Source organism: Protobothrops mucrosquamatus, unplaced genomic scaffold, assembly GCF_001527695.2.
Source record: "Protobothrops mucrosquamatus isolate PMUCROS unplaced genomic scaffold, P.Mucros_1.0 scaffold71, whole genome shotgun sequence".
Taxonomy (NCBI): Eukaryota; Metazoa; Chordata; class Lepidosauria; order Squamata; family Viperidae; genus Protobothrops; species Protobothrops mucrosquamatus.
In genome coordinates, this window is record NW_015386449.1 from 47,817 (window position 1) to 61,322 (window position 13,506).

A 13,506-nucleotide genomic window follows, 5' to 3' on the forward strand; every position below is an offset into this window, starting at 1 on the left:
GCCGCTGAACTGTATCTTGTTGGGTAGGGCCCATTGCTCAAGTCTGTCAAAATCTTGACTCTACCTTCTGAATTCCCCCCAGCTTTATTTCATCCACAGATTTGATGAGTGCCCCTTCAATCCTCTCATCTAAGTGTTTAAGAATGTGAACAGTTACAAAATGGAGCAATTTGAAAAAAGAGTGAATTGTGATTTTTTTTGGTTTTCAGTTGCTTCTAGGCTGAATTCAAGATCTTTGAAATTAGAAGGAAAATACAGCATTCCAATTAATGCAAAATCCATTCTAACTGAAATAGACAGAACAGCATTCAGGAATAAAAATTGGTCTAGAAGAGTGAATCTCAACCTTTTCTTCACCACGGACGCCCTTTCAATACCTTTTATGGCCACAGACCACCAAGACTTAACTGACGATTTAAATCATAACATTTCTTTAAGCATTTGCAGACCCTCTGTGATGACATTGTACCCCCCCCCCCCGGGGTCCACAGACCACAGGTTGAGAACCACTAGTCTAGACTGTTTATTAATACTAATGCAGTAGAATAACTCGAAACTGCAGCAATTTAAAGAATTCTCTTGACTTGAACCGTTTAAAACAAGCTCACAATTTATGATACAAATATTTGAAAAAGTTACGTCTCCTATTTGAACTTTTCATTTCTTCAGATCATTCTTGGAGGCATTGAGGTCTCTCTAGTTCAGCGGTTCTCAACCTATGGGTCGCGACCCCATTTGGGGTCGATCGATCATTTCACGGGGGTCGCCAAGCAAGGCTGTCCGCCATTTTTTTCCCCTTTTCCGGCAGGTGCCTTACCTCACTTGGGCTGGGCCAGCTGGTGGTCGGCCTGCTCTGTCTCTGCCGCTTGCCAGCTACGCCTCGGCCGGCGCAGGGGGCGGAACCACGCATGTGCGGCGCTCCCGGGCAGGGAAAGTCCTCGACTTACGACTGGTTGGGTAGTCCTCGACTTACGACCGGTTTAGTCCTCGACTTACGACCGGTTTAGTCCTCGACTTACAACCAGTTGGGGTCGCGGCATTAAAAAGGTTGAGAACCACTGCTCTAGTTAGTCTCAGGGAGAGGGCCTTAGAAAGGCTCTGAAATTTCCTTCCAAGGAAATATCTTACTTTTTGTTAACAACCTTCTGGAAGTTGGCAGTAGCTTTCTATTTCAAGGGCTGCAATGAATAATTGTTAAGCTTCTGCGGGACTCCATATTTGATAGCTTCAGAGGGTGCAGGGACACAAATAGAGAACTTTAGAGCAAATCCCATTTTGCTTGATCCTGGGAAAAGGCACAGCTGTTTTAAGGAGATGTAGACAAGGATTATGTTTGCATCCCCTGTGCACCAAGCACCTTTTTGACTTTCAATCTGAAATGCTGCACCGCTTTACTTTTTTACCTGCTGTGCTTCCCCCCTCCCCCGCTACTGTTTTTAATTTTCAATAATTAATTTTGTGAAGCATTAGAACTATGTGAAGGATAATTACAATAAACAATTATTATGCTATGAGCAATTGTGGGCTAAACTAAAGTATCTCATCTTCTGCAGGAGTGCCCACAGTTGGCAGATTTATATATTTTAATGTTTTAAAATGTTACCACTATTTTATATTACCATTATTTTAAGAAATCCAGTTTTTTAAAATCACTTTGTAACAGATTCAGGTAATTTACTATTTTCTTTCATAGCAGGCTACAGGGTCACAATCAAGAAAGAAGGCAGAGGAGTCCGGGGCAAGCTAGAATCAGTAGAAGATGAGTGGAAAAATTCCACTGCCAACTGCAGAATGTAATGAATCAAGTACCTCTGGGTTTCAACTAGCCACGATCATCTCTAATGAGAGGGAGCAACTCACAGAGCCTACGGATGCTCCATCTATCACGCCCAGTATGCAGAATGACGCCAAGTCTTTCAGAGCAATGGAGAACAGAACCCAGGCAGATGATGACTACCAGGATAATGCAAGCCAACATCAGGAAGTGGAAATAGATGTGTGGCAGAAGAGAAATGGTCGGCAAGAACAATTAGGAACCAACAGTGACAGCACCAGCAGCATAGTGCATGTAAATGGGTTACCTGCTGAATCTAAGCCTGGTACAGAGAGCGATAAAGACAGAGCACAAACTCCATCCACTGCAAGGACTGGCAGTGCTGCTTTCAAAGAGAACCTCTTGGCAAATGAGTCATTTCTCAATGATAGAAGCAAGCATCATGGTTTGCAATCATGTCGGGATGTTGCCGAGCTGTTTTATCCTGAGGATGGAGAAGAGCACATAAGGTAACAACTAGGGATGAGTGGACCAGGGGTAAGTCCGCTCTGCTTATCTGCCCGATTACGGAGCCCGCTTTCTGTCTAATATTTCCTCTGCTTTTTAATTAAAAATCTGAAGGAAAGTTTGCAAGAGGATTAAGATGAGAGAAAATACGCTTTTTAAGTAAAGGCCAGGTTTTTGCATATTTGTTTTGTTTGCTTTAATGATAGCCTGCCTCTCCTAAAACCAGTGCTTGTTTTGTAAAAAAAAAAAAAAAAAAAAAAAAAAAAAAAAAAAAAAAAAAAAAAAAAAAAAAAAAAGGTGCCAGAACTCACACATGTCATACAACCCACCTTGCCTACCCTACAAGGTTCCATCCAAAAAAGGTGCCGGAACTCGGTTCTGGGCATTCTATGACAAAAAAAGCCCTGCCTAAAACATTCTGGAAACCATGGTTTTTCATTAAAAGAAGAGAAGCAGTTTCTGCTACCATTCATCTTTCCTTTGATCCAGTAGGACTAAAGTTCTAGAATGTATTTTCAGAAGGCTTCATCGTGGAATTCTTTTTCATTCCAAGGAACAGCAGAGTTTAGCATTCATTTATTACTTAAATTAATGCTTATTTTTCAGTAATTCTTCAAAATTCCTTGTCACTTTAGAATAATCCCAGATTATTCTAAAGCAAAAATTTGGTAACTGCCATTAGTTCAAAAGTATTTTTTCTCAATGACCTATAATTTAAAAGGAGGGCACATTAACTTGGAACAGTTATTGGGTGTCACTAGATGCCTTAGGCTATGAACCTCTGCTATCTTTGACAGGAATTCTAAGAGAAATGATAGTAAGCACTTTGGAGGTCATAGGCTAATATAGATTTCTCTGTTAAATATCAGATCTAGTCTCAGGACCGGGGGCTTTTATGAAAACGTTTTAAGCATCTGATCCTGGTTTATGGGAATTGTTAAAAGAATATTATGGAAGTTGCTTTCTAAAAGTTTGCCCAGCCCTATGCTTTTCATTTTTCTTGGAGAGTCTAGAGAGGAATTGATTTGTGAGCCTGATAGATGTGTCTTAGGAAATGGAGCATCAGGGGCTCCCTTTCACAGTCTGAAGCTGGCAACAGTTAATTCCCACTGAAAAGGCAACTTATGTTATTAAAAAAAACAGCAACAAAAACAAGTGGCACATGGTTTTAAAACAAATTAAAGGACTCCCTCCCCCCTTTCTTCTTTAGTTGGAAAGTTAGAAACACTTTACTGGTTCAATATACTCTATACTGATTCTATAATGCATGATGCAAATATTTTGCTCCTCTGATGAAACACAGAGATCTCTTAAACTATCACTGGGGGATAGAATGCTTCAATTTCCCAAGTCCTATTCATTTAATTTATAGGTCATCCACCTCCTAAACAACTCTGGATTCTGAGAGTTAAAGAAAAACCAGCATATAAAGCAGGGGTCTTCAAACTTGGCCCTTTTATGACTTGTGGACTTCAACTCCAAGAATTCCTCAGCCAGCATGCCTGGCTGAGGAATTCTGGGAGTTGAAATCCACAAGTCATAAAAGGGCCAAGTTTGAAGACCCCTGATATAAAGAACGCAATTTACTGGAAAAGCAAAAATTCCGGAATAAAAGGGGCTTCACAATCACTCCTTTCCCAATGTCTGGCAGAACAATCAGGTCTTTAATGATTTTCTGAATAACAAAACGTTGGGAGCATATGAATCTCTTATTTATGATTCAGATCTAAATGAAAGCAGATTTAGTAAGAGCTAAATTGGATTATTTTTCTAAGTATCCAATTATCTCTTATGGTCAGAGGCCACCCTTCATGGACAACATCTTGCATCTTCAGCATGTTGCAGAAATTTTTAAGAAATCAATCACTCTATTTGTCTTTTCCATTTTTGAAAATAGAGAAGGAATTATTAGGAGTAATAATTTACCTGTGCTACTATAAAATGGATTTGAATCTAGATTATGGCAAAAATAAAGAGTTTAACTGCAAATGTTGAATTACATCATTTCTTTGCAATTGCAATGTTTTGTCCTAAATTACTTCCTTAAAGTCTACAAAGATAGCATCTATTGTGCACAAATCTTTAACTGATCCGAAGTCTCCTCCTATTTCAGCTTGATTGTCGCAGAATCTAAGCTCCATTGCAGCAGTTATGACAGGGAAGATTTTGCATTTAAGGACATCAGGGATGGATTCAGCTCTACTTTCGAAAAAATTGTGGAATCTGACCTTATGAAGGGCACATACTACAGCAGCCTGGACTCCTTGGATGTGCTCTCCCTTACAGATGAGACAGACAGCTGTGTTAGCTTTGAAGCTCCACTCACACCTCTTATTCAGCAAAGAACCAAAGAAAGTTCTGAATTTTCAGAACAGAAATTCCTCACTAACCAGAAGGAAGTTCTGGAACCCAGGGCAACAGAGAAACAGGGTGAAATGATGGCAAGGGTTATGGATGGTGATTTGGGGAGTCCCCTGAAGCACTCCATCACCAGCAGCCAGTCTGAGAATGTGCTGAGCCAAGTATCACTGAAAAATATTCCTAACGGCTATCACATGGAACAGCTGGAAGTAAAGCTTCCAAAATTTAGTAATTCAATCAGGTAATTTGCTTTACTCAGACTATGGCTATTATTTAATTGCATGCTTAGCATATAAAGAATCCATTCAGTTTTCTGCACTGCATAGTTTTTCTCTTATTATTATTCATTGTAGCAGCTTAGGTGATAGTGGCAGTGGTAGTTTTGGTAATAGCAATGTTAATGACACATACACAATACTAGTTTTAATTGATTCCATTGATTAATTAGTGGGGATGATAACTTTTGTTGATTTACTGTTTGATGGGATGAAGTCTAATCGCTATGGCTAAGAATTGTTAGTTTAAGCAATTTCATATTTGTGCACTTTGTCATTGTCTCTGTTTTCTTCTTCTATCCATGTTAACCAACCTTTCCCCTTCAAAAGTTGTTTTTTTTACTTTTAGATGATTAAATTATTATCTTAGACTTTCAGTAATATTATTTGTATTGTTACTATATTAAAATTGTAACATTTAAGAGTATTTATATTTAATGAATACTTTAAATACATTTTTTGGGCTGGAAGCCCTAATTATTTCCATATTGTATATATACATAGTAAGGCAAAGCAAATAATCTTCAATTCCTGAAATTTGCAAGCTATATTAAAAGTGGTTTTATTTTTGAAAAGGCAACTAGACTCATCTTTTGAAGAAAAAGAAGACGTTTCGCTTTCTATCATGAAAGTGTATTGGATGGTGTTGGAGATGGAAGGACAGTTATTGACAGTTGAGATTAGTTGGGGGGGAATGATAGGTTTTGATAGGATGGTGGTGGTTAGGATATTTGTGGATTCCTTTTGCACCATGCATCAGTCTCATTATCTCCCATTTTTAAATATACAATATGCATGCTGAAAGTCAATGCAAAATCTAGATTAAGAAAGCAGGTTAAAATCCCAAGAGTCGGTAAAGTGATTTAATAGAATACAGAACATGTTTACAAATGTCTAAAAGTCAGCCACAACACATTAAAGTACTAATTTAGTAATTACTTTAATAATAATAGGCTAACAGAATTCAAAAAAATCTTTTCTACCTTTTACACTTTGACTATATCCGCGCATCTCTCTTAGGTTGTTGCCAATACAGTATGTGTCAGCCATCTCTTCTGGAGTGCAGGAACACACATTATGCTCTTTCCCTACTCCATTTTCAATATGTCTTTTCTAGCAACAATTCAAAAATAATCCAAGCCACCTTCCACCCTTCAGAGCAGATTGTTTCCAGTGCGTCAGTCTAATTTAGTTAATAGCCACAGCTGTGATTGGCTGTGTCTGCTTGCCATGCCTCTTCCCTTGGGCTTGGTTGCTGCCCTGGGCACCCATTTTTTGCTGAGCTGCTGACTGCTAAGATGGCTGCTCTATTTCTTCAAAAAAATAAAGTTTTAAAAGTGCAAGATAAAGATTTTTCAGCAGTTGAACGAAGGTTGGCCAAATTGTAATTTTTTAAATACATTTTATTAATTTTTTACAATAACAATCTTTAGTACTTGATAAACAATGTGTTGTTTGGGTTCATATATTTAACAACAATCAATAATAGTTAGTTTCTATGTTTCCATAATCAACATACTAGTTAGTGATACATTTCCTTGATCTTCTCTTCTTCGAATAGTATTTTCCTTTTGCCAATATTGAGTAAATACAATTCTTAATATTTTCAATACATACAAAGCTAAATGTAAATATTATTGTAGTGTTTATACAAATAACGTTAACATCAGTGTATAACATCTTTTCTAATCAGTTTATGTTTAAGTTGTATTTGCGAAGAGTCATTTTGCTAAATTGTAATTTTGTGGACTCTGAAAAAGCTCTTGCTGCAGACAATTATTACTGCCTTAAGCACATTAAAATGCATTTATCAGATGTTTTACAATAGGGTTGGATAACTGTAAGGCTTATTTGTCACTGAACTAGTCCCAGCCAACCCCTGCCCTCTGTTGACATTCACTGCCAGCACCTTTTATTCCTCCCCTCAGCCAATTATAGGTGTAAGACTGAAAGAAGGAAGAGCTCTCCCATTTCTTTTCACTGAGGAACGCAGTGGCAAGTTGCATTGTTCGTTAGTAATGTTTCAGGATTCCAAGACTGCAGTTGAGACTCCTGGTCTTCCGAGACGTTGCAAGAGACTGTCCAATGTCATGATGATGTTACTACAAGGTTTTTAAGGGTGGAGGCAGAACCTGGAGGCTTCTGATCATCAGTTTGTGGCAATTTCCATCCTCAAGGTCCCAAAGGCACCATATTGACAATTTTCAGGGTTACTTATGCTACTGCAATGTTGGTGGGATTAAAGATGAGAATAAGAGTTGTTTGTCTCCTACTTACTCCTGTTTCCACTCTTAAACTCGCACAAAACACAGCACCAATGGCCAAAATTAACTTTAAAGATAACTTCTAAAATACAAAAATAACATTAATTTTAAAAAGTCAAAATATCGGAGAATAATAAATTTAAAAATCTGATACATTTTAATTGAAGAGTAGGAAGAGGAAGCAGATATTTGATATCTAAGCACAGTGCCACTTATTAAAATTATTTTTTGTTGTTCTAGTGATGCCAACATGAAAGATGGCCTTTTGGATTCAGATTCTGATATGGGCAGCACAGAGCAACTTGACCAGGGAAGCACAGACACTCTTATCAATGGCTGCAAGGCACACAGTGAGGCTGCCAAAAGACTGGCTAAAAGGCTGTACAATCTTGAAGGATTCAAGCACTGTGATGTGGCCCGCCAGTTGGGCAAGAAGTAAGTGGGGGCAGAGGGATAACATAATTCTAGTAATTGATTGTTACCTTTTGTGAAAAAAACCTGGGGTCCCTTTGCCCAATGAAGAGCTTATGATTGTGCAACAACTGCTCTAGCACTCATCTGCAGCTACTTGCAGATAACTTACTGATTTGGGATAGATTGTGAATAGATATGTCAATTAAAGGTAATGCAACATGAATGAAAAATGAAATTGGTCATGGCTACTAATTGCCCACAAGTAGAGTTGATGAAGATGGAAATGCACAGTGGATCTAGCAGTAATGAAACTGCTATCAGGAACAGGTTCTCTCTTTTTCTGATTCTGTTTTCCTTTTTCCTTTCTAAATAATAGTGTAGCTTGCATCAAAGAGTGTTCAAGGATAATATTTTTTTACAAACTAAGATGAAGCCTGATATTATCCCTATGTACATCTTATATGTCTATATCTTGCAAGAAATATATATTTCCCTTTTTAAAAAGCATGTTGTCTAGAAAATGGATGTATCAGATTTACATAAGTAGAAATTTGATTATGGCCAGAAGGATGGCAATGTTAATCAAGAAATGTTTCATAAGAAATTTTGTTCATCAACAGCTATTATATTATAATGGTTCATAATGGAGACAGTTAGATGGCCTGAGTAAAAAAATAAATTTTATGGTTCAACTAGAGACAAGCTAAATATTTTATGTAGCTGCTTTGCAAACATTGTAATGAAATTTGAAAACAGGAAGTTAATCTTCAGAGGTAAATTGCCCTCAATGTAAATGTGATAATATTTAATCTACTTGATATAGGGAGACAATATTGTTTAACTTAAATCATGTATAGTACATGATTACATTAGGATTATTTCTTAATTTTTAGTCCATAGTCTAGTTTAAAAGTATTACATTGATTCAGTCACATTTTCTGATAGTGCTTCAGTAACAATGTCACTGATTTCAAGAAAGAAAATTCAAATTATGAGGCAAGAGAGGTCAAAGAAATCAAGATGGCAGTCAACCATGGGATTGAAGCCCTATTTCTTTGTATAACTATGTAACACTGTGACTGCCATCTTGATTTATGTTATTTTTCCATCCCCACAGACATCCTTGGAGAGTAATATTTTAATACACCATTACTAGATATTTATATATTTTTAAAAAACACATGAAGTAAAGACTGTTGTCTCTTGAATGTTTATACTACAAATTGTACTGTGGAATTGTATCATGCTTTTAGGGCTGTAAAATTAGAACTGGATCTCTTCCTTCACCTGTATTAAGTAACTATATTTGGACTGGGGTGGGGGGGAAGGTGGTGAGTCACTCACTTTTTGCTTGAAACAATTGAATCAAAAATAGCATGTCTGTAATGAGTGATTCCAAGGGAATAGCCTACAGAAACTATATAACAACTCTGGGGTCTTTTACAATGTCCTGTAAAAGCTTGTTTCTGACGGGCGGGATTCAAATATTTGAACAGCCGATTCTCTGTGTAGATGCTGCTTCCAGAAGTCCATTCTGGGCTGGGCAACAAAAAAGTAGCTACTGGTTCTGCCGAACTGGTACGAACTGGCTGAATCCCACTACTGCTTAGACATATTTCTGATTATTTGTAGAACACTGTATGATAAGGAATGACTTAAATTCTCTGCTTCACTGGTAATTTATTCATTTTGATTTTCTCAGAAATGCTAGCATTTGAGATGCTTTTAAGACGTGTTCTTATATAGACAATGAGTTCTGTAAAATAATTGTAGTTATAGTCATGATAAATGCTAGGTTGATAGCAAACCCCCACCTCGCTCCCTGCTTTCCCCTCCACCCATCTTTTATTCTCATATTGCTGTATCATTGATTTCTAGTATATGCTCACAAATACATTCATTTACAGAATTATTTGTGAAGAGTATGCCGATAATTATTGATGGTGTAATCTTTAATTGCAGTAATGAATTTAGCAAAATGGTAGCAGAAGAATATCTCCGTTTCTTCGACTTTACTGGGTTGACCTTGGATAAAGCACTCAGGTGAGCAGGGCTGATCGATGATTAATCGATAATTAAATCTATTAATTTCATGTTTCTGGAATTTTGCAAAGATTAGCCATATGATCCAAATTCCACCCCTATTTTTTACATGCATTGCAACATATAAAAGGGATAGAGTTTCATCTGCATAGTTGTGGCTGTTATTGATTGTTTTGAAACCTTCTTGTTTCTAACTCTTACATTGGTTTGCTTAATATACATTTCTTTTGAATCTCTGACATATTTCTTTGTATTGATTCTATGCTCCTCAAAGAGAAGGCATTTCACTGTAAATAGGTATATAATGCATATTGAAGAAAACAATTCTAACTTCACATCTAAGCCAGTGAATTAGCAGTGACAAATCAGGAAAAATATCTAGGGGTTATGGTGAATAGCTTAATAAAAATATGATCTGGTTCACAGGTACTATAGTAAGTGCTTTTCACCCAGCACATTATTAAGCTATAGAATTCACTTTCAGAGGGTACAATACAGTACAACTTTGATTTGATTTTAAGAGGGGCTTACGCAATTGACAAAAGATATATAGGTCAATAACTTCTAGCCATTATGCTCATATATTGAATGCAGTATTAGAAACAGGATCGCTTTTAATGCTGGTTCTTGGGGAATAGGGATTGGGAAGACTTATTGCATTTATATTTTGCTTTGGATTTCCTGCAGACATCTAACTGATTATTGTGAAAAAATAAGCTGGATTTTTGGTTTTATTTTGTGCATATATTCTACTGCTTCAAATGTATAGTAAATCCAACCCATTCTATTTTTCATTTTGCAAGCCAAATTTTTAATGAAACATCTGGATATAAATTCATTGGTGTGGGACTGATATAGAACGTATTTAGCCCTTCAGCCACTGTTTTTCCTTTCTTTTCATATTCACATTTCACATTCACAAAAATATTCAACATTTTTATTCCTTTCTGCAACAAAATCATTCCATGTAAGACCAGTATTATGGGCTTCCTCCAAAGGTAGCTTCTTGCTGCTGTTTCTTGAAATGATAGATGACCATACCATGTAGTGTTGTCATTGGGTGACTTCAAGAGTGCCATGAAAGGGAACCAGCCTGCTCTCTGAATGGAGGGTCTTTCTGCTATGAAAAGAAATAAAAAACCAAAAGTATGAGCCACCTAGATGTTTTCAAAAGTGAAGTGCATCTTTTTCCACGGGAATAATGGTCACTAGGTGGGCACATTCCACCAAAGGTCCTTTGGGAGCAAAACACCCAAATCAGATCTCATCAAGAGCTACAGCAAAAGCCTTTTACACAGTGTCTGCTATTTAGCTCAAACCTCTTGATGACTTTCAGTCTTTAGAGTGCCAATCCTCACAGAATTATCTCTTATCCCAAAAGGTTTGGTACCTTTAAAACTTGAAAAAGTTTGATATATTAAATTTCTTATTTGTTTAGTTGCTTTCTTAATAGTTACTTTCTATGTTTAGAGCTTTCCTAAAAGCTTTCCCCCTTATGGGAGAGACACAGGAACGGGAGCGGGTCCTCGTCCACTTCTCTCACAGATACTGTCACTGCAATCCCCAGGAGACCACATCGGAAGGTAAGAGCTGATGTCAACTAAGATCAGAGTTTACCCTCAAACTCAGATGAATTTATTTCAGTAATTCATTTATTTAGATTGTATTCAGATTCATGGCAGTATTCTAGCTTAAGAGGCTGCTAGAGAAACATTGCTTGAATTTATCAAAAGAACTGCACCGGGCTTCAGAGAAAAAAAAACACTAGTTTTTCTTTCCTGAATAAAAGAAGAGGGAATAAAGGCATCAGCTGAGAAGGGGTGATATTCTTCCATGGAACATGTAGATTATTAAAACAGTAGAACAGTGTTTCAGATACTATTATTATCATTTCTCTTCCTGTCCCTATTTCCAGAAAGACAATTACATACAGTATGGTGAGCTGTAGCTTGAATGCTATTAATAGTGTTCTTGGTATATTTGTAGCCAAGAATATAAGGTTCCAAAGACATGTAACAGCAGCAATGCTTTGGTTCTGTTTACCTTTGGCTCTGATTATCTTCAGATTGTTTTATCAAATATAATATACAAAAATATTGCATGTGAAGATGGTGATAAACCTACTACTTCCTGCTTTTCTTCCTGCTTTTCTTCCCATTCTCCTTTCAGTTCCTTCTGTACCAGTAAGTTCACTTTTTTTATAAGGTATGATACTGTGTGAAGGAATAAGGGCCATGTGCAGAGGATGTAAAGTGCACGAGAAGGATAGAATTAAATACTTAAAGAGGCACCACCCACAACACTTGAAATATCAAATGGTATATTTCTTATATCTTATGTAGTTTAGGCCAGAGGTTGATCTAAATCAGTGTTTTTTAAACTTAGCAACTTTTAAAAGTGTGGACTTCACACCAGAATACCCCAGCTAGCATTATGGAAGTTGAAGTCCGCACATCTTAAAGCCTGTAGTTATGATTTGAGATTTCAAGACAAACCTATTCCACTCAAGCTGCTTCAAAATTCATCTGAAAAGAAATCAGCCTAAAGGCTATAATGGGGAAACAAAAAACATCTGCAGATGCTTCATTGGGGGGCAAAAATGGGATAGAAATAAGAGAGATTACAGATTCTTTACAGAGGTGTAATAACTTGGTTGTATAAGAAGACCTTTGGAAGATGAATTGTTTTATAGTTTTATAGTTGTTGGCATCATATCTGAATGTTATTTTTCTAAAAAAATATTGAAGCTTATGTTTTGGTTTTATTGTATTTATTGTATATATATTGGCTATATTGCTATTGCTTTTGTATGCCTCTTAAAATTCTAGGGACTGAGTTAGTTTATAGATTTCACATATTTATACATTAACAAAATAAACAAAAGCCAATTTTAAATGTTCTCCAATAACCCCAAAATTTAGCAAGGTAATAAAATTCACTGACTGGCTGCAGCTATCTATTCTGTCTTTACTGTATCTGTTCTGTTCACTGCTAAATGGGGCTCTCCTGATTTTGTGTGTGTAGTACTGTAAATGGTAAACAGAACAATTGGTAGAGACCCTCTTTAACATATCAACAGTCAGAGGGAAAAACTTGTGGCACTGTAGCAGAAATGGAGTAAATGGTCTGGCTATAGGTTATCTCTAGGCTCCTTCCTCTGTGTCCCCCCCCCCCCATCTATGCTGTTATAACTGGAGCTGAAAAAGGAAAACAACAACAACAAACAGATCAATATCATGAGCAGAGCAGAGTCTCAAGCAGTTGTTTTACTTCCTCTTCTTTTTTATATAGACAATGAAAGTAGATTTCCAAATTCTTTGGTCCTCTTTTGGGAAACAATGGTGGGGGGATGGTTATTCCTGATATTTCATTAATTTGGTGTTTTATGCTTCTATTTAACCAGTAAAAGCATACCATGAACTAATTCAGACTCCTACCAACTGAGCAGCTTAGTGCAATTCAAAATTCTGATTGGCCACCAACATAGCGTTTCCCTATCCCCTACTTAGGAGAATAGCTGAAAATGAAACTGAGTAGGGCCCAAAATGGAAGAAGTATTTATATCAGGTTGAAATGGCAAAAAATGCCACTCTCATCCCATTCACTACCGGTCACTTGTCTTTGTCTCCATGGAAACTGTGCTGGGAGAGAGGAATCCTAACAGATTTTATAATAATAATAATAAAGTTGGAAGGGACCTTGGAGGTCATCTAGTCCAACCCCCTGCTCAGGCAGGAAACCCTCTACCATTTCAGACAAATGGATGTTCAGTCTCTTCTTAAAACCTCCAGTGTTGGAGCATTCACAGCTTCTGGAGGCAGGTTGTTCCACTGATTAATTGTTCTAGCTGTCAGGAAATTTCTCCTTA

The 13,506-nt window shown here is 37.0% G+C and overlaps 1 protein-coding gene across 1 annotated transcript in view; it reads left to right on the forward strand.

The window, feature by feature from the left end:
• The first annotated feature begins 1,759 nt into the window (after positions 1–1,759).
• Positions 1,760–13,506, forward strand: part of PSD2 (pleckstrin and Sec7 domain containing 2) — a 63,123-nt gene continuing 51,376 nt past the window's right edge. Inside the window, exons 1-5 of the mRNA XM_015812148.1 lie at positions 1,760–2,283; positions 4,395–4,883; positions 7,422–7,616; positions 9,558–9,638; positions 11,109–11,221. Coding sequence (XP_015667634.1) covers positions 1,760–2,283; positions 4,395–4,883; positions 7,422–7,616; positions 9,558–9,638; positions 11,109–11,221 — 1,402 coding nt within the window. The remainder of the gene's footprint in view (positions 2,284–4,394; positions 4,884–7,421; positions 7,617–9,557; positions 9,639–11,108; positions 11,222–13,506) is intronic.